This window comes from Chiloscyllium plagiosum, chromosome 6, assembly GCF_004010195.1.
Source record: "Chiloscyllium plagiosum isolate BGI_BamShark_2017 chromosome 6, ASM401019v2, whole genome shotgun sequence".
In the NCBI taxonomy this organism is placed as follows: domain Eukaryota; kingdom Metazoa; phylum Chordata; class Chondrichthyes; order Orectolobiformes; family Hemiscylliidae; genus Chiloscyllium; species Chiloscyllium plagiosum.
The window spans coordinates 83,413,120-83,435,368 of record NC_057715.1 but is presented as its reverse complement, the minus strand read 5'-3'; the positions used below and the strand labels follow the sequence as shown (position 1 = coordinate 83,435,368).

The 22,249-nt window shown below is 41.3% G+C and overlaps 1 protein-coding gene across 2 annotated transcripts in view; it reads right to left on the bottom strand.

Annotated features, from left to right (window-relative positions):
• The window catches only part of pan3 (poly(A) specific ribonuclease subunit PAN3), a 173,633-nt gene extending 158,944 nt beyond the window's left edge, over positions 1-14,689 (bottom strand). For both annotated transcript variants that reach the window (XM_043692011.1, XM_043692013.1), the window contains exons 1-2: positions 13,800-14,689; positions 7,581-7,699 (exon numbers count right to left, since the gene is read on the bottom strand). In XM_043692011.1, coding sequence (XP_043547946.1) covers positions 7,581-7,699; positions 13,800-14,157 — 477 coding nt within the window. In that variant the 5' untranslated portion in view covers positions 14,158-14,689. The remainder of the gene's footprint in view (positions 1-7,580; positions 7,700-13,799) is intronic.
• Between the last annotated feature and the right edge of the window lie 7,560 nt (positions 14,690-22,249).

Sequence of the window (22,249 nt, the reverse complement as noted above, 5' to 3'; positions counted from 1 at the left end):
TCCACTTTCAAGGAGCTATGAACCTGCACTCCAAGGTCTCTTTGTTCAGCAACACTCCCTAGGACCTTACCATTAAGTATATAAGTCCTGCTAAGATTTGCTTTCCCAAAATGCAGCACCTTGCATTTACCTGCATTAAACTCCATCTGCCACTTTTCAGCCTATTGGCCTATCTGGTCAAGATCCTGTTGTAATCTGAGGTAATCCTCTTCGCTGTCCACTACACCTCCAATTTTGGTAACAATTGCAAACATACTAACTGTACCTCTTATGCTCACGTCCAAATCATTTACGTAAATGACAAAAGGTAGCGGGCCCAGCACCAATCCTTCTGGCACTCCACTGGTCACAGGCCTCCAGTCTGAAAAACAACCCTCCACCGCCACCCTCTGTCTTCTACCTTTGAGCCAGTTCTGTATCCAAATGGCTAGTTCTCCCTGTATTCTATGAGATCTAACCTTGCAATCAGTCTCCCATGGGGAACCTTGTCAAACGCCTTACTGAAGTCCATATAGATCACTTCTATTACTCTACCCTCATCAATCTTCTTTGTTACTTCTTCAAAAAACTCAATCAAGTTTGAGAGACATGATTTCCCACGCAGAAAGCTATGTTGACTATCCCGAATCAGTTCTTGCCTTTCCAAATACATGTACATCCTGTCCCTCAGGATTCCCTCCAACAACACGCCCACCACTGAGGTCAGGCTCATCGGTCTATAGATCCCTGGCTTGTCTTTACCAGCCTTCTTAAACAGTGGCACCACGTTTGCCAACCTCCAGTATTCCGGCACCTCACCTGTGACTATCAATGATACACATATCTCAACAGGAGGCCCACCAATCACTTCTCTAGCTTCCCACAGAGTTCTCATATACACCTGATCAGGTCCTGGGAATTTACATAGAACATTACAGCTCAGTACAAGCCCTTCGGCCCTCGATGTTGCGCCGCCCTGTCATACTAATCTGAAGCCCATCCTACCTACACTATTCCATGTACGTCCATATGCCTGTCCAATGATGACTTAAATGCACTTAAACTTGGCAAATCTACTACCGTTGCAGGTAAAGCATTCCATACCCTTACTACTCTCTGAGTAAAGAAACGACATCTGTCTTATACCTATCTCCCCTCACTTCAAAGTTGTGTCCCCTCGTGTTTGCTGTTCCCATACTTGGAAAAAGGCTCTCCCTGTCCACCCTATCTAACCCCCTGATTATCTTGTATGTCTCTATTAAGTCACCTCTCAACCTCCTTCTCTCTAATGAGAACAGCCTCAAGGCCCTCAGCCTTTCCTCATAAGACATTCCTTCCATACCAGGCAACATCCTAGTAAATCTCCTCTGCACCCTTTCCAAAGCATTCACATCCTTCTTATAATGTGGTGACCAGGACTGTACACAATACTCCAAGTGTGGCCGTACCAGAGCTTTGTACAGCTGCAGCATAACCTCCTGGTTCCGGAACTCAATCCCTCCATCAAAAAAGGCCAAAACACTGTATGCCGTCTTAAAGACTCTGTCAATCTGGGTGGCAACTTTCAGGGATCTGTGTACATGGACTCTGCTCATCTGCACTCCCAAGAATCTTACCATTAGCCCAGTACTTTGCATTCCGATTACTCCGTCCAAAGTGTATCACCTCACACTTGCCCACATTAAACTCCATTTGCCACCTCTCAGCCCAGCTCTGCATCCTATCTATGTCGCTCTGCAACCTACTACATCCTTCGTCACTATCCACAACGCCACCGACCTTAGTGTCGTCCGCAAATTTACTAACCCACCCTTCTAAGCCCTCATCCAGGTCATTTATAAAAATGACGAACAGCAGTGGACCCAACACTGACCCTTGCGGTACGCCACTAGTAACTGGACACCAAGATGAACATGTTCCATCAACTACAACCCTCTGTTTTCTTTCAGCAAGCCAATTACTGATCCACACTGCAATGTCTCCCAAAATCCCATTCCTCCGCATTTTGTATAATAGCCTACTGTGGGGAACCTTATCGAACACCTTGCTGAAATCCATAAACACCACATCAACCCGTTTACTCTCATCTACCTGTTTGGTCACTTTGTCAATAAGATTCGTTAGGCACGACCTACCCTTCACAAACCCGTGCTGACTGTCCTTGATCAGATTATTCTTTTCTAGATAGGATTTATAACTATCTCTTATAACCTTTTCCAACACTTTATCAACAACTGAAGGGAGACTCACTGGTCTGTAATTACCAGGGTTGTCTCTACTACCCTTTTTAAACAAGGGAACTACATTTGCTATCCTCATTAAACTGTTTCAAGACATCCAGCACTTCCTCCTCTGTAATCTGGACATTTTGCAAGATGTCACCATCTATTTCCTTAGTCTATATCTTCCATATTCTTTTCCACAGTAAATACTGATGCAAAATATTCATTTAGTATCTCTCCCATTTTCTGTGGCTCCACACAAAGGCCGCCTTGCTGATCTTTGAGGGGCTGAAAATGTGTTGCTGGAAAAGCGCAGCAGGTCAGGCAGCATCCAGGGAACAGGAGAATCGACGTTTCGGGCATAAGCCCTCCTTGAGGGGCCCTATTCTCTCCCTAGTTACTCTTTTGTCCTGAATAGATTTGTAAAAACCCTTTGGATTCTCCTTAATTCTATTTGCCAAAGCTATCTCATGTCCCCGTTTTGCCCTCCTGATTTCCCTCAAGTATACTCCTACTTTCTATATACTCTTCCAAGGATTCACTCGATCTATCCGGTCTATACCTGGCATATGTTTCCTTCTTTTTCTTAACCAAACCCTCAATTTCTTTAGTCATCCAGCATTCCCTATGCCTACCAGCCTTCCCTTTCACCCTGACAGGAATATATTTTCTCTGGATTCTTGTTATCTCATTTCCGAAGGCTTCTCATTATGGTCGCTGGCCCCAAAGTGCTCCCCCACTGACACCTCAGTCACCTCTACCAGCCTTCCCTTTCACCCTGACAGGAATATATTTTCTCTGGATTCTTGTTATCTCATTTCCGAAGGCTTCTCATTTTCCAGCCATCCCTTTACCGGCAAACATCTGCCTCCAATCAGCTTTCGAAAGTTTTTGCCTAATACCGTCAAAATTGGCCGTTCTCCAATTTAGAACTTCTAAAATTCCCTACCATAACTACCCTATTATTCTTACAGATAGCCGAGATCTCCTTGCAAGTTTGTTTCTCAATTTCCCTCTGACTAATCAGGGGTCTATCAGACAATCCCAATAAGGTGATCATCCCTTTCTTATTTCTCAGTCCCACCCAAATAACTTCCCTGGATGTACTTCTGGGAATATCTTCCCTCAGCACAGCTGTAATGCTATCCCTTATCAAAAATGCCACTCCCCCTCCTCTCTTTCCTCCCTTTCGATCCTTCCTGTAGGATTTGTATCTTGGAATATTAAGCTGCCAGTCCTGCCCATCCCTGAGCCATGTTCTGTAATTGCTATGATATCCCAGTCCCATGTTCCTAACTATGCCCTGAGTTCATCTGCCTTCCCTGTTAGACCCCTTGCATTGAAATAATTTATTAGTCCTACCTTGTCCCTGCCTGCCTTGACCGTTTGACTCACTTCTGTTCTCAGCTGTACCCGTCTCAGCTCGATCTCTTTCCTCACTATCTCCATGGGTCCCATCCCCCCACCTTACTAGTTTAAATCCTCCCAAGGGGCAACTTTTTCACGCAGAGGGTAGTACACGTGTGGAATGAGCTGCCAGAGGGTGTGGTGGAGGCTGGTACAATTGCAACATTTAAGAGGCATTTGGATGTATATACGAATAGGAAGGGTTTGGAGGGATATGGGCTGGGTGCTGGCAGGTGGGTTGGGATATCCGGTCGGCATGGATGGGTTGTTTCCATGCTGTACATCTCTATGACTCCAAGACTCTCCCTACCAACACCCCTAGTACCTCCCCCTGCAATCTCAAAAGATGTAAAACGTCCCAGCACACCACCTCCATTCAGGGCCCCAAACAATCATTCCAGACGTTCACCTGCCTCTCCTCCAACCGAGTTTACTGCATCCAGTGCTCTCGATATTGTCTTCCCTACATTGGTAGGGCCAAACGTAAGCTTACAAAATGTTTCGCGAAACATCCCAGCTGGGCCCATAAAGGCCAGCCTGACCGCCCATTTCGATTCCCCTTTCCACTCCCTCTCCGTCATGTTCATCCTCAGCCTACTCCACTGCCACAGTGAATCAGACCGCACACCGAAGGAACACCACCTTATCTTCCGTCTGGGTAGCCTACATCCCGCAGGACTCATCATGACGTTCTCCAATTCCAAATAACCTTCCCACCCATTCCCAGACTCCCTTTCCAGTCCCGCCTCTCCCTTCCATTCCACCGACTGACCCTTCCTTCCAACTACCAACCGGATACATCCCTCCCATTGACCTACCAGGTCACACCTATCAGCATCTAACCATTCCCCTCCTCTCCCCATCCAAAACCGCCCTCCCATCTATCTGCAGCTCCTCCTAGCCCCACCTCCATTCCTCAAGAGTGGTTATACCCCAAACACTGACTTCATCACCTCTTGACACTGCCTGGTTTATTGTGTTCTTTCAGCCTCCTGCTTATCTACTTCAGTATCCGAGGAGCTGCAAACTGTGCTGAACATTGTGCAATCATTAGCGTACACCTCCATCTGTGACCTTATGATGGAGGGAAGGTCATTGATGAAGCAGCATTGATGATGGGCCGAGGACACTACCCCAGGAAACTCTTGCAGAGATGTTCTAAAGCTGAGATGACTGGCCTCCAATAATCATGACCGTAATGTCACGTGCCAGATAGGACACCAATCAGTGGAGAATTTGCCTCCTGATTCCAACTTTGCTCGGCTCCTTAAAGCTACACTCAGTTGATTGTGACCTTGATGTCAAGAGCTGTCACTCTCACGCCACCACTTTTGACCCAAGGCTATAATGAGGTCAGGAGCTGAGTAGCCACGGCATCAGTGAGCAGGTGCTGCTTGAGTGCACTATTGAAGACATCTTCCGTCACTTTATTGATGATCAAAAGTAGACTAATAAGGTATTATTTGGCTTGTGGAATTTGTGTTGCTTTTTGTAGACATTCTTGCAGTCTTTATCTCCTTCAATAATTTTTCTAACTGCTCATGTCTTACTTGCTCTTGTTCCAATAATATTAACTCACCTTTTAGCCACTGGAAACAGTTCCTTTTTATTTACTCTATCTGCACCTTTCATGATTTTAAATATTTTTATCCAATTTCCTCCGCCTTCGCTATTTCAAGGATAACAACCTTAGTTTCTCCAACCTAGTAACGCTACTCTGATCCTTCTTCCTTCAAAACTAGCATGTTTCTACTGGTTGACGAATCTCAAACAGGGTGGTAGTATCTTAGGACAAGGGGTTAATCACTTAAGTCTCAGATGAGCAAAGGTGTATTCAAGCGCATGTGAAACTGAGAAATTCTCTCATCTAATGGTTAGTGGATCCCTCATCATTAAATAAATTTAAGGCTAAGATAGACAGATTTTTGGTCTCTCTTTCTGGGAATCAAAGGATATGGGAGTAGGTGGGGATGGGGAGTTTGTCCATTAATTAGAGATGAGAAATAAATGCTGGTCTTGTCAGCAGTGCTCATATCCAAAAATGAAGTTTTTTTTAAAAATGTCAACTCTATTAATAAAACTGCACAAAGTTAATAGTCTCAAGAGGTGTCAAGAAATGCATATCAGTGGTCCATTACAGTGCCAGATTATGTCAAGTGATAGAATATTGTGTGGGGAAAAGCCGAAATCCTACCATAAAATTACACTCAAGTGTAGCCCAATCTTTCAAAAAGACCTTCAGCATTACAACCACATGTAAATGATGTTACATTCAAGTGTAAAATGATCCATTATCCTCCACATCCAACAAACTACTTAGATTGTTAGTTTAATAAAGAAACTAAACATTGTTTATGAATTAGGAGCAGAAATGGTCTTGGGCCCTCGACTCTGCTCTACCTTTCAGTCAAATCAAGGTTGATCGGATTACTCCAAAATCCCAATTGTTCACAATAATCTTTCACATTATCACCTATCACTTCCTTAAAGACTCAAAGACACTGCTTCCACCACCTGTTGAGGAAGAGATTTTCAAAGACTTACAGCCTGTGAGAGAAAAAGATTCCCTCATTTGTCTTAAATGGACATTTTTTTTTAAAAAACATACAGTGACTCCTAGTTTTGGAATTTCCCAAAACAGGAAACATCCTCTCCATGTCCATCTGTCAAAGCCCCTCAGGATCTTGCATGTTTGAATGAATTGCTGCTTACTCTTCTAAATTCCGGCAGATACATATCTAACTTATCCAACCTTTCTTCACAAGACATCTTTTCATTCCAGGTAGTAGTCTAATGAACCTTCCATGAACTGCCTCCAACACATTTGCATTTTTCTTTAAATAACATGACAAATACTGCGCACAGTACTCTCAATACAGTCTCACCAATATCATGTGTAACTGAAGTAAAACCTGCATACTTTTGTACTCAATATCCCTCACAATAAGTGATAATATTCAATAGCTTTTTAAGTTATTTGCTGTACTTGTACACCAAAACATTTGCAATTCATACACAAGATCCCACTGCATCTCTCAACTCTCACCATTTAGATAGTAGACTTATTTTTTAATTCTTCCTGTCGAAATGGGCAATATTTTCACACATCTTCTCCATTTTCCAGATCTTTGCCCATTCACATAACCCATCTATATCACTGTGTAGCTTCCTTCCCCATGACCTCTTCACAACGTACTTTCCTACATATCTTTGTATAGTCAGCAAATTGTGTCACCACATATTTGGTCCCTTCATCCAAGTAACTTAGTGATTTTAATAAATTGAGGCCCCAGCACTGATCTCTGCAACATGCCACTTCTTAACTTGGAAATCAGAAAAAGACATTTATTCATTGCACATTACTTCCTCAAAGAACTTGAATAAATTTGTTAAACATGATTTCCTTTTCATTACACTGTTCACTCTGCCCGATTAGCTTGAACTTTTCTATATGCCATGTTCTATTGCTTTAACTAATAGCTTTTAACATTGTTTGTATGAGAGATGCATCCTGCTTTCTGTCTCTCTCTCCCGTTTGAATTTGCTATCTTCTGACATAACAGGACTTCCCTGTCTGAAGGGAATAATGGAAAATTAAAACCAATACATCAATTATCTCATGAACCTTTCCTTGTATAACCCTACAACAGGATCCATCAGGTCCCAAGAAACTGTGACCCCAAGGTTCGAAAAATGTGTTCTACACCACTTCCCTGGTGATTTTTTTGAGCTTCTCCTCCCTTCTGTATCCTCATTTACACCAATTTCAGAGATGTTACTTGTTCCCTCTGTACTGAGCACTGAGTCAAAATACCTGCACAATTCACCTGCCGTTATTAATTCCCAAGACCCACTCCTTCTAAACGACTGCCCACTTTGTTTCTTTTCCTTTGTAAAATAGTCAGAAACTGTTTTTATATTATTTTTGGAATCTGCAACAAATTCAATTAGGGAACAGTTAATTTCCAATACCTGAATCAAAGGGTACTTTGGTTCAGCAGGCCCTCCTCCAAAGCCATTTACCCCAATAAAGCTGCTGCTGAAGTAGGAGTTAGTGAGGTTGTCTGGTAATGTTGCATCCATCCCTGGAACTGAAAAATAAAGAAACTTAAGGTCTAAAAATAAAGGCATTTAAATCATTTTCAGCTGAATAATAAAAACAATAGAAAGTCAAGAAAGCTAAACTGACAATTATTATTATTATTATTATTATAACATGCCTATGCTAATTTTGGGGACAAGACTGGCATTTAGTTGCCCACTCTCAGCATAAATCTGCTTTTTTCCCCAAAAGAATTTTACAAAGTAGTACCTTGATTAGCCACTTCAGAATTAATAACGGTCATTTTTTTTTATTACAAGTTGTGCGATCAGACTGGGAAATGAAATACAATTTCCTTACAATGAAGGAAATTAAATAAATTGCTTTGTTTTTTTCAAATCTGGTGCCAGCCCTCAAGGACGAGGTTTACCGAATTCAAAATCACACTTGCCAGTACCACTACAAAACAATCAAACTACTTTATCTATGTAGACATGATAACATTCACTTTCCAAATATATTCCGTTAAAAGTCAATGATGTTGGAATATATTGCCAGTATTTTTGCTCGATCACTTTGCTCATACTTTGCTTTTTTAATCTGCTCCTTTAGTTTCTGAGCAAAAAGAAGTAAAGAGATTCTTGTATTGAAGTACATTAATCACAAAATATTAGTGCACAGGTACAAAAACAAAGCTAAAAGGATCATGGAATTACTTAACATTATTAGTATTTGGTATGCTTAAACAAGTCAATTGCATCAAGAATTCAATACTGGGGACTATGCTCATTACAAGTCTCCTTCCATCTTATTTTATCTCACCCTTTCAAAATATCGCTTAAGGTTCATCTATACTTTTTGTATCACCTAGCAATTGTTCTCTGGAGTAATGTTCAATATTCTAAACACTTTGAAAGCAAGAAATATCTTCAGAATTCACAGTTGAATTTTTAAGTGACTATTTTATATTTCTGTCCCATTGTTCTGTTTTCATCCTTTTCATGATCCTAGATGATGTTAATATGGTCAAATCAAATCACAAACAAATTTGACTTGATTGACAATATTTTTTATTTTTCTTCTGTCTACTGTGGAGGTCAGTCACAATGTATTCAGATATTTTTGCTTTAGCAAAAACACAAAAGGCTTATCACACAAAAGAAAAAACATGTATGAGTAGGGTCCATTGAAAAGGATGTAATAGCAGAGCATTTAGAAACATAAAATATAATTATGCAGAGTTAGCATGTTTTCATGAAGGAAAAAAATCATGCCTGACAACATTATTAGAATTCTTTGAGGTAACAAGCAGGTTAGATAAAGTGGAACCAGTAAATGTAATGCATTTGGATTTCCAAACGATATTTGATAAGGTTCTGCACATACAGTTAATGAGAAACGAGTCCATGGTGTTGCAGGTAATATATATTTCCATGGAGAGGGGACTAGCAAACATAAATAAGACAAAAGTTGGGATAAAGGGGACATTTTCAGGATGGGAAACTGTAACTCGTGGAATGCTGCAGTGATGAGTGCTAGGGCCACAACTGTTTGCAATATATATTAATGGACCAAATGACAGAAGTGAATGTACTATCACAAAGTCTGCAGACAACACAAATAGGTGGAAGGAAGGGCAAGTAGTGTGGATGACACATTAATCGCAGCTGGAATACTGTGAACAGTCTTGTTCCCTTTATCAAGGAAAAGATAAATTGGCACCAAGGACAATTCAGAAAAGATTCACTAGGTTGATCCTGGATATACAGTGACTTTCTTATGAGGGCAGATGGAGTAGGTTAGGCTTGTATATCAGAATTTATTAAAATGAGAGGTCACTGTACTGAAACATACCAGTATTAGAGAGCTTGACATGGCAAATGTGGAGAGGTTGTTTCCTCTTCTGGGAACATCTGGAACCAAAGGGCATAATCTCAGAGTAAGGAGGAGCCCATTTAAGATGGAAAGGAGGAGCTTTTCTTCCCCTAAGAGGCTGCTACTTCTATGGAATTCTTTAGCTCAGAGGGCTGTCGAGGCTGGACTATTAAATATATTCAAGGTTAAGACTGACAGATTCTTAAAGGCTAAGAGAAGCAAGTGTGTGGGGAGAAGACAGGGAAGTTGAGTTAAGAATGCTGATCAGCCATGATCTCAAAGAAGAGCAGAGCAGACTCAATGGGCAGAATGGCCTACTTGAGCTCATATGGAGGAGGTAAGAACTGCAGATGCTGGAGATTAGAGTCAAGAGTGTGGTGCTGGAAAAGCACAGCAGGTCAGGCAGCATCCAAGGAGCAGGATAGTCGACATTTCGGTCAAAAGCCCTTCATCAGGATCTTTTCATTCCTGATGAAGGGCTTTTGGCCGAAACATCAACTGTCCTGCTCCTCAGATACTGTCTGACCTACTTGAACTCTAATGGTTCTATAATCAAGAAAAATTAGAAGACTTTATTCCAAACATCAGAAGGATTCATTCCATTTCTCCGAGCAGACATTCAAATCTCAGTGATGAGTCACCCCATCGCCACATGAAGGCTTTCTGTTAATTGGTCATGGCTGATATTGGTTTCCTTCTGACAAATTTCTGTGCATTCAGATATTATTTTCTTAAGATAAATTCTGTCTGTGTCCCTATAAACAAAATGCTAATTCAGTTCACTGCTACTTATCAATGGGTTATCTAAACTCATGTCTTCAACAATCTTGTAGGGTGTCTTACTCTCAGACAGTCCCACCATAGCCTTCTGCTTCTAGAACTTTCTTCTCACTGACTCCCAAACACCACCAGATTTGCCCTTGATCAGACTGCTCGGACACTGCAAATAAGTGCAGTAATATGAGTCTCTTTCCCCCTCCATTCCTGCACAAGCCTATGTGGTCCCTTCCTCTGGGAGTTGTAAAACTCAAGCATCTTAGTAATTATTTCCCCAGAGGTCAACTGCGTCATTAAGTTGAAATCATACAACTTCTAAATGCTGCTTTGAACTTAATGCTCAAAGCAACTTTCTGACCCTTCAGAGAAATGTCAGATCTTTACAGAACTGAAAACTAAAATCCATTTTCCTCCACTTTTGAGCCCAAGTTCTCAAATAATAATATATCATGAAACTTCATAATATTTACAAGTTACAACATTTTCTCTACATTTACTCCATCAAATCCTTTATAATCTTGAAGGTATCTATTAAGTGGACCCTCGATCTTCTCTGTTCTGGTAAAATGAAGTCTGTTCAACCTCTCCTTATAGATATAACCTCCGTTAAAATTGTACTAAATTAATCCATATCTTCTTCGGGATATATAATCTTGTAATATGCTGAACAGAACAAATAACACTACTTCTACTGTGATGCAAAGATTTTTTATAATTACTTGATAGTACAGGACTAGAATATTGTTGAAAAGGTATGCCATTGAAGCTTTCCATCTCACATTCAGGAAAAAATAATAATGCCAAAATCACACAAGGTAACAACAATTAATACTACATGAAACAAGACTGCTGATTGGTTGAGGTGTAGCTATGGAGAAGGTAGCAAGGAACAGTTAACTGCTAAGTTTTTAATTTATATTTTAGTTTCTAACTAAACAAAAGCTTGAAAGACAGACATTTCCTCTTGCATTCACCATGGTAATGCCTTAACTAATCAGGATCCACTTGTCAACTCATCAGTACCCTCTTTTCATCTGAAGAAATTACTCTTCCCTTTCAGATTAGGTATTCTTAGTTTTTTTAAGTACATTTTGTGGAATGAGGGCACTGTTGTTGGGCAGTATTTACTGCCTGTCCCTAGTTCCTTTGAGAAGGTAGTGGTGAATTGCCTTCTTGAACTGCTGCAGTCCACCTGCTGTGGGTTGACCCACAATGCAATTAGAGAAGTAATTCCAGGCTTTTGACCTAGCGACAATGAAGGAAAGGCAATATATTTCCAAGTCAGGATGGTGAGTGATTTAGAGGGAAACTTGAAGTTGGTGGTGTTCCCATATATCTGCTGCTTCTAGGTAGAAGTGGTTGTGGGTTTAGAAGATGCTGAGGATCTTAGGTAAATTTCTGCAGTGCATCTTGTGGATATTACATACTGCTGCTACCGAGCATCAGTGGTGGAGGGAGTGGATGCATGTGGAACATCTATCCCAATGAATGCCAGCTTAAAGGTCATCGTCTTGATTAAGATACTGTAAGTTTAACACAAATTCTCTGCTTAAAATCCTATTTCTCCAGAAATATATCACTTATAAATTCCTGAAGATGCTCCCAGGTTTCCGCTGTAACTGTAATAATGAAAATTTACCAGAAGCCTCTGGTACAGCATGTAGCCCCATACCTCAAGGAGTTGAAATAAAAAAAAGTTAGGCTTCATTTGTACACAAAATTGTCATACCTTCACCAGAGTACTCTATTCAGTGTGGACAGTACCACAGCAAATATGATAAGTTTGGAAAGCACCAAATTTACCATGGTGTTCTCAAAAGAATTAAATTAACAAGGCTGCATAACTGTAACTCAAATTCCTTGTTTTTAAATACAGAAATAAGTACAGAAACATTCCATAAATCCCTATCAGCATTTAAACACCATTTCAGTCTCCTCTAATCTTTGCTCATCCAAATCTACCCCATAACACTCTTCTCCCTCAGATTCTTGTCAAAATTCCCTTTTAATACATCTATACTGTTTGCTTCAACCACTACATGTGGTAGAAGGTTGAGGGGTGATTAACTCTGACAGTTGAAATAATAAGAAGTTAGTGAGGAGTACAGAAAAGCTGGTTCCACTGCTGGGGAATCCAGAAAAGTGGGCACCTTTTTAAAATTGGAGCTGCATCATTAAGAATAAAGCAAATAAATTGTTTTTCCACTCAAAGTTTCCTGGAAGCATGGAATCTTCTCCATCAAAAGCTTGTCGACACTGGACTAAATTAACAGATTTTTATAACCAAGGGTATGGTGTAGATGGATCAATTGCATATTAGTGGAATTGAGGCACACACAACATGGCTGAACTGGATAATGGGACAAATTTGAGGAATAAATAGCAAACTCTTCTTCTTATCTTCCATCTGTATAAATTATTTTCAATTAAATTGACCTAAAATCAGTAAATTTATGACATAGTTTACTGTAACTTATTTCCTTGACCAGCTATTGCCTTAAATTCATTTAAACTATACATGTATTTGTCACAACTTACTAATGGTCATAAAATTAATTCAACTAATTTAAATCTATTTGATCAGAAAAATACTGAATTTATCCAAATATAACCTGACAGCACCATATCATGTGCAGAATGCTAGTGTTGAGATTAGATTAGATAAAAGTTAACTTTTAAGCTTTTCAGGTTCTTCTTACCTTCCTGAAAAGTACCTTTGCCCAGACAAAATCAGAGATAAACAAATTAAAAGAAAATTGCCAAACTGATGGCAACCATTTGTGTTTGCCATACACTCCCAATTTACTTTTGTCCCATCATTGATGGTTATCCTACAAATGTCCCTATACTATCTGTCCTCCAGACCTATATCTGATTTGGTAATCTCTGCCAATTTCCCTTTATGGTTGAAAATCTGTTCAATCTCACTTCACTGAAATGCCATGGGGATTTTACTTTTCATTAAAGGTGACAAAATAAATGTAAGTTGAAGTACTTAATCGCTGAAATCTCTCGAATTTTTAAACTAAAACCCTTCAGCATATTTAGAACCTATACCTACATCTCAATCCATTAAACTTCAGGAGTACAACTGTGTGAATCAACTACATCAGAAAACTTACATTTCGTAGTTTATTTGGTACTTTTGCCTCACATGGGCCAACAGGGAGTGTTCTCAATAAATCCCCTAAAGTTATCATTATAGATTTTTCAGTTTAGAAAGCATGTATGACCCATGACAAATCACTTTTCCAGGACATATATAATGGTTAAAATCGATCAAAGATAATAATGGGATGTCTGTCCGTTTTGTTTGTTGAAGACACCTACTCTTCCGGGTGCACTTGACAAGCAAACCGCTGTTTCCTCTACAGGATTGAGCGTGTGTAAAAAAAAGACAATGTATTTGCATCGCGCAACAGCGTCTCCATCTATACGCGGCACTTTGGGGGATTAGTTTAGTATAAGGTTTGACACATATCCAACATCAGACTCACTGGTGAGCAGCTGCCCGGGCTCCACCAGGCTGCCGAGCTCGTTTTTCTTGGGCCCTCCGTGTGGGTGTGGGTATCCTCCCCCGGCGGCAGCGCCGCCGCTCCCTCCTCCGCCTGCAGCTCCTCCTCCGCCGCCGCCGCCGGCTCCCGGCGCAGCCGCGGCCGTCCCGACTGCCAGTCCCGGGTGGTTGTTATTGACGATAAGACCGAGGCTCGCGGAAGCGGCGCCATTGTTGGGATCCTCGTGCAGGAACTGACACTCGTCGCCGTAGAAACAGGTCTTGTCCTTGGCATAGTAACGGCAGTACTTCACCTTGGAGCCCCCGCCTGGCAGTGGCCCACCACCACCGCCGCCGTTCATGGCAGGCGGAGACGGGAAAAGGCTGGAGTAAGCCACCTTTTCAAACGGCGGCGGCGACTGCACACACGGCCGGCCGGGAGGCAGAGCCGCCGCGGGTCCAGATCCGGCTCCGGCCTCCCTGCTTCTCCCACAATTCAAATCCGTGAGCCGAGGCGGAGAAGAACAAGAACAACAACATTGGAAGGAAAAGGAGCGGGCGGGCGGGTGCGATAAAAAAACAAAAAAAAACACACACTGAAAACACACAGGCCCCGATGCAACCGTCTCCGCCACTCGATCGGGGTGAAAAAAAAGCAGGAGGGATGGATAAACCGGATTAGGCTCAGGCTCCCCAGCGGTGATATTTATTTCTGCCGATGGTGGGAGCCGCTTTGACCGCAGCTACAAGTTTTTCTCCCCCCTGCTTGTTTTTTTTTCGGCTGCAAGCGGCCTCCGCCGAGCAGCCAGCTGGCGCCTCAGTGCGCATGCGCAGCCTTGGCGCATTCGCACCCAAGGAATCAAAACAAATGGTGAGGAGGGAGGGGGCGTCGCTATCAGCTGCTACTTCTTTCACTCTTCTTTCCTTCGACGCCGCCAAGATTAATGTGTGCACCTGCTGATTGTATTCCTATCGGACTTTTCCTTTCCCACCTTGATGGATTCTCGTTATCGCTGCTGTCTTTTATTTCCCCTCCCCCCACCCTCGTATGCAAACCAAAAAAAAACAATCGCGAGTTTAAAATGGAGGCGTTTGAAGCCCAGCAGTTGTTCGGGGACCCGGACAGAGCAGATAGAGAGAAGCTGTTCCAGTTAACGGAAGGATGAAGAATCAGAGGGCACCAATTCCGACAAAATGACGTGTGGACAGAAGAAAATATTTTTTCTTTATTGACCGAGCAAGTGGTTAGGACCTGCAATGCATTGCCAGAGGTGGAGGGAGAATCAGTCGCGACTTTGGAAAAATAATTGGGCAGTAATCTGAAGGGGAAAAATAATAGCAGGACTGGGGGAAAAGACCAAGGACGCAGGGTAGGTGAGTTGTTATTCCAGGAAGGACCGGAATCAAACAAGCCAAATGACCTACTATGCAGTAACCATGTTATGGCTCCATTATAATCACACTGGTTTTAGTTGCAACTAAAGTGTGATGGCTTATTGGTGTTATCCATTTCAAATCAAAAACAATTTACATTATGGGGGATGTTTGCTCCTGGTTCTCAATCAATTGCTTAAGAATGAGTATTAAGGTTAGCCTTTACAAAAGGAAAAGATTGCTCCCGAAGTATACCGAATGCTGAGGAAAGCATTTCTGGTGTAAAATCACAACCAGGATGCAGAGGAAAAAAGGTTAATTTGAAAATGAGAATAATTGAATTAAAAACCTAAATCCATGAATGAAACATTTCTGAGTCTTGAAATAAGCATCCTACAATAGTAAGAAGAATGATAGAAATGTACACCACAGAAGGAGGCTATTTGGCTCAGGTTCTCTGACAGCCAAAGAGACCTATTCAGCTAATCTCGTTTTCCAGCTATTAGTCTTTAGCTCTTAAAGTGCATGTCTAATTATTTTTAAACAAGGTCAGGACTTCTGACAATATCACCTTTTCAAAGTGTTCTCAACCTGCACCATATTCAAAGTGAAAAGGTTTCTCAACTCCCCTATATACCTTCTGCTATTAATTTAAAATGTATGCTACGTGGCTACTGAAACACTGTTAACAGAAATAGCACTTTACCATTCTAACTAGGCACTTTATAATTTTATATATTATGTGACTAAATAACTTCCCAGACACCTCTGATCCAAAGGTAGTAATCCCAATTTTGATCTGAAATAGTAACTGTTATCTTTCCACAAATGCTGCCAAATCCACTAAGTATTTTCAACATTTTCTGTTTTCGTTTCAGTGTTTATAATCTTTTCTCTTAACTAAAATTTTCATTCCTTGAAGTATTGGAGACCTGCTGAGTTTCTCCAACTTCTGTTTTTGTTTGCTTCTGATCTGAAGTTATTTGTTTTATTCTTAACTGTAATGGTCATCATATCACCACCTATTATCTCCTGACTGTTTCCTGAAGATATCCAACATGTGGAGGCATGGTGGCTAAGTGTTTAGCACTGCTGCCTCACAGCGTCACAAACTCTAGTTCGATTCTATCCTTGGGCAGCTGTCTGTATGAAGTTTGCATGTTCTCCCCATATCTGCGTGGGTTTCCTCCCACAGTCCAAAGATGTACAGGTCAGGTGGATTGGGTATACTAAATTGTCCAGTGTGTCGAGGTATGGATTGGCTATGGTAAACGCAAGGTCACATAATCTGGATGGGATGCTCTTTAAAGGGTCGTCACAGACTGGATGGGTCAAATAGCTTCTTTCTGCACTGGGGAGGATTCTATCATTCAAAGTTCGTTAGGTGCATGCTTTAGATTATATCCTTTCCCTGTCTGGTTATTGAATTTATAGCTCTCATACAATAACCTACCACAGGATCATCATCCCAAATGTCTAATTGGTGCACCTAGGTGTCTGGAGAATTCAGGAGCCATTTGTTAATAAGAAACTTCACAATGACTGCTGGTCCTTGGAGCAAGTTAACAGAAAAATCACTTTGAAAAAAAAAGTACCATCTTCTTTTGTTCTTCAGAAAATCAGTGTTCTGTTACCAAGAACCAACCTCATTACGCCGGAATTTAACTTCAAAGAAATATATAGGCCTATTACATAAAGAACATAGAACATTACAGCACAGAAACAGGCCCTTCATCTCACCAAGTCAGCACCAACACATGATGCCTTTCTAAACTAAACACTTCTTGCCTTTTATGAGGTCCATATTTCTCTGTACCCTGCATATTACATATTTTAAGGCAAAGTGACTGTCTGTTTAAAGCACTTCAAGTTACAAAGCTAAAGCAATAACTGTGTATTGAAACCTAAAGTTGTTTTGTTTCAGAATGCCATTTTTTTTAATGCTTGCTGTAAATGCAATCTGTTTGTCTAAGGCTATGTTGTAAATCTTATCCAAAAGCATATAGCCACAGACAAAAGTATATGACTCCTGCCTTATTTTGACCACAATCAATCAACATAATATCCTCATGATGGCCCAAAGGACCTTTTTCTGTGCTGACAATCTCTAATATTTCTAACCCTCCTTATATAATCATTACATTTAACTAAAGTGCAAATAGTTGTTTTAAAAAAAAAGCTCAATCATCCAATGTAATTTGAAATCATGCTGAGACCACAAAGTCTAGACAATTATTATATATCATGAAAAACAGCAGTTTTAACACACAATCTTTATTTTCTTGCCTTATCCCACTATATGATGTTTTAAAAGATGTGTCTAATTTCACAACCTTCACTTTTTTGCTTTATGGGAGCATATGTATTCTGAACCTTCTGTATCTCCTCCTTGAGTGACTCCTGGTGTTCTAACACTGATTCATCTTCTACAAGTTGTTTCCGGTCCACTTTTTCCAAAAATATTGTCAAATTATTTAATTTGAGTGAGTGCTTGTAAAGACCTAGGTATCTCTATATTTGCATTTGGAAACAGAGTTGGGTTTTTATTTTGGTAATCCTTCTGCCATTTTATTCCTGAGGATGTAGTAAGAGTCACAATTTATATTTAAAGGAATACTTACATGACAACAGCAATATCCTGAATTTTGTTTTGCTGTATTTATGTAATTAAACAAAATTATTCTACAATCTGTTGAAGGGAAATGTTTTGGTGTCATGACTGATGAGCAATGAAAACAAAAATCCAGTGGGAAAGAAGGAAATGCAGACACATCCAAAGACCAAGAAGCAAATGTTCAAACTTATTTATTAATTTCAGTAGACTGAATTTGTTTTGTAAAATTGTGATGTGACACTTTATAAAATGCAGAAACTGGTATAAAGCAATTACATGGGCACAGAACATGGTTTGACCCAATGAGCAAGGGGCAATTAGAAGAGCCAGCAGGGGATATGAGAAGTTGTTGGAGGATAGGATCAAGGAAAACCCTAAGGCCTTCTATAGGTATATCAGGAATAAAAGAATGACTAGATTAAGATGAGGGCCAATCAAAGATAGTAGTGAAAGGTTGTGTGTGGAATCTAAGGACATAGGGGAAATGCTTAATGAATACTTTTCATCAGTATTCACATTGGAAAAGGGCAATGTTAGTTAGAATATGGAGATACAGACTACAAGAGTAGATGTGATTAAAGTTGACAAAGAGGAGATTTTAGCAATTTTGGAAGATCTGAAAATAGATAGGACCCCTGGGCCAGATGGGATTTATCCTCAGATTCTCTGGGAAGCCAGGGAGGCGATTGCAAAGTCTTTGGCTTCCATCTTTGTGTCATTATTGTCAACAGGAGTACTGCCAGAAGACTGGAGGATTGCTAATGTTCTCTTGTGTAAGAAGGGGAGTCAGGATAACCCTGGTAATTATAGGCCAATGAGCCTTACTTCAGTTGGGGGTAAGGTGTTGGAAAAGGTTATAAGAGATAGGACTTGTAATCATCTGAAAGGTATATTTCGATTAGGGATAGTTAGCACGGTTTTGCGAAGGGTAGGTCGTGCCTCACTAACCTTATTGAGTTCTTCGGGAAGGTGACAAAACAGTTGGATGAAGGTAAAGCTGTTGATGTGGTGTATATGGACTTAAGTAAGGCTTTTGAATAGGTTCCACATGGTAGGCTGTTGCACAAAATACGGAGTTTTGGGATTGAAGTTGATTTAGTGGTTTGAATCAGAAATTGGCTAGCTGAAAGAAGACAGAGGGTGTTGGTCGATAGGAAATGTACAGTTCAGTTACAAGTAATGTGCCGCAAGGATCTGTTTTGGGGCTGTTGCTGTTTGTGATTTTTATAAATTATCTGGATGTGGGCATAGAAGGATGGGTTAGTAAATTTGTGGATGACACTAAGGTGGGCAGAGTTGTGGATAGTGCTGAAGGATGTTGTGGGTTACAGAGGAACAAAGATCAGACACAGAGCTGGGCTGAGAATTGGCAAATGGAGTTTAATGCAGAAAAGTGTGAAGTAGTTCACTTCAGAAGAAATAACAGGAATGCCGAATTTTAACAGTTAAATTCTTGGCAGTGTTGATGAACAGAGATATCTCGGTGTCTAAGTCCATAAATCCCTGAAAGTTGCCACCCAGGTTGATAAGGTTGTTAAGAAGGCATTATGGTCTCTTAGCGTTTATTGGTAGGGCGATTGAGTTTCGGAGTCATGAGGTTATGGTAAGGCCGCACCTGAAGTATTGCATGCAGTTCTGGTCACCGCATTATAGAAAGGATGTGGAAGCTTTGAAAAGGGTGCAGAGGAGATTTACTAGGATGCTGCCTGATATGGAAAGGAGGTCTTAGGAGGAAAGGCTGAGGGAATTGAGGCTGTTTTCATTGGAGAGAAGAAGGTTGAGAGGTGACTTAATCGAGACATAGAAGATAATGAGAGGGTTAGATAGGGTGGACAGTGAGCGCCTTTTTCCTTGGATGGTGAAGGCTAACACGAGTTGACATAGCTTTAAATTGAGGGATGATAGATTTAGGACAGATATTAGGGGAAATCTCTTCACTCAGTAGTAGGGGCATGGAACAGCCTGCCTGCCACAGTAGTAAACTCGCCAACAATAAGGGCATTTAAATGTGCATTGAACATACGCATGGATAATAATAGAACAGTGTAGGTTAGATGGGCATCAGAATATTTTCACAGGTCGGCACAACATCAAGGGCCGAAGGGCCTGTACTGCACTGTAACATTCTATGTTCTATGAGCAGATTATTTTAGTAAAAGAAGTTAATATTTTCATCAATTAATAAAATCTAAACAAGACTACAAATGTACTCTAGAAATCACTTCAACCTTAATAGTTCTGTGGCTAAAATGATCCTTCAATGTCATTTCTGAACATTGCTAACCTAATGCTGAGCTTCGTTTTAAGTTCATGAACATAACTTCTGCATCATTTGTGCTGCCACCAACTATAAGAATAATAAATACTGTGCTATTGGAGGAAAATTCAAGGTTGTAATAATAAACACATCAAAATACATTAAGTATGTTATTGTGTTTAATGCAGTCAATCTCCTATCAACTTTTTCAATTGGTTTATGACTATTCGCTCAAGATTCTAAAGTTTTCACTTGAGCATCAACCAGCTGCTTGTATGCTGAGCAGAACGTTTGTTACTTTCATGGCATCCAAAACAAATTATGATCTTCAGATATTGAATGGTTTGAAAGTCAAGGTTGCCATCAAATCATAATAACTTTTAATTGCTAGTTTATTCATTACTCGAAATACTGTTTTGATCTCTCAGGAATTAACTGCAAAAGTATTTAGCCATGAACGAAAATAATTAAATCAGTGTTTAACCTTAGACACATGATATCAATGCATTTATCTTAGGTTAAAAAAAATGTGGCAGAGTCTGGATTAAAATAAGTTGTGAATTAGAATGTTGAAAGACACTGTACGTATTCAGGTGGCTTGGGTAATTCATGTAGCTCAGAATTTCGTAAATACTCATATACTTTACACACAAAGTATGGAATCTCCTCACATTTATTAATAGCCCAAACAAAGCCACCCTTCCACAGCCAATCGATGGTTCAGAAATCAACTTGTGCATCTGAAAGGCACATTGGAGTTTGGATTTCAAACTAGTAGCATATGAGTTTTAATCAGTTTGTTTGTGATGGGGTTTAGTAAATTGCTAGGTCAGTCTTTCAGGAAGGAGAAAGTGAGGACTGCATCCTCACAACGCGCAGTCCTCCACTCCAACCCCAACCTCACCATCAAACCGGCAGACAAGGGAGGCGCAGTGGTAGTTTGGCGCACCGATCTTTACACCGCTGAAGTTAGATGCCAACTCGCGGATACCTCCTCCTACTGCCCCCTTGACCATGACCCCACCTCCCACCACCAAATCATTATCTTCCAGACCATCCATAACCTCATCACCTCAGGAGATCTCCCATCCACCGCCTCCAAACTCATAGTCCCACAACCCCGGACCGCCCGTTTCTACCTCCTGCCCAAAATCCACAAACCTGACTGCCCCGGCAGTCCCATTGTCTCAGACTGCTTCTGCCCTATCGAACTCATCTCTGCATACCTCGACACTCTCTGTCCCCCTTAGTCCAAGAACTCCCCACCTACGTTCGGGAGACCACCCACGCCCTCCACCTCCTCCATGATTTTCGTTTCCCCGGCCCCCAACGCCTTATCTTCACGATGGACATCCAGTCCCTAACACTTTCATTCGCCATCACGAAGGCCTCCAAGCCCTCTGCTTCTTCCTCTCCCGCCGACCCAACCAGTACCCTTCCACTGACACCCTCCTTCGACTGACTGAACTGGTCCTCGCTCTTAACAACTTCTCCTTCCAATCCTCCCACTTCCTCCAAACCAAAGAAGTAGCCATGGGCCCCAGCTATGCCTGCCTCTTTGTCGGATATGTGGAACAGTCAATCTTCCGCAGCTACACTGGCACCACCTTTTCCTCCGCTACATCGATGATTGTATTGGCTTACCTCGTGCTCCCGCAAGGAGGTTCAACAGTTCATCCACTTTACTAACACCTTCCTCCCTGACCTCAAATTTACCTGGACCGTCTCAGACTCCTCCCTCCCCTTCCTAGACCTCTCCATTTCTATCTTGGGCGACCGACTCAACACAGACATTTACTACAAACCGACTGACTCCCACAGCCAGCTAGATTACACCTCCTTCCACCCTGCCCCCTGTAAAAACGCCATCCCATATTCCCAATTCCTTTGCCTCCACTGCATCTGCTCCCAGGAGGACGAATTCCACTACCGAACAGCCCAAATGGCCTCCTTCTTCAAAGACTGCAATGTCCCCTCCGACATGGTCGATGATGTTCTCCACAGCATCTCCTCCACTTCCCGCACCTTAGCCCTTGAACTCCGCCCCTCCAATCACCACCAGGACAGAACCCCACTGGTCCTCACCTTCCACCCCACCAACCTCCGGATACATCGTATCATCCTGCGTCATTTCCGCCACCTCCAAACAGACTCCACCACCAGGGATATATTTCCCTCCCCACCCCTATCAGCATTCTGGAGAGACCAC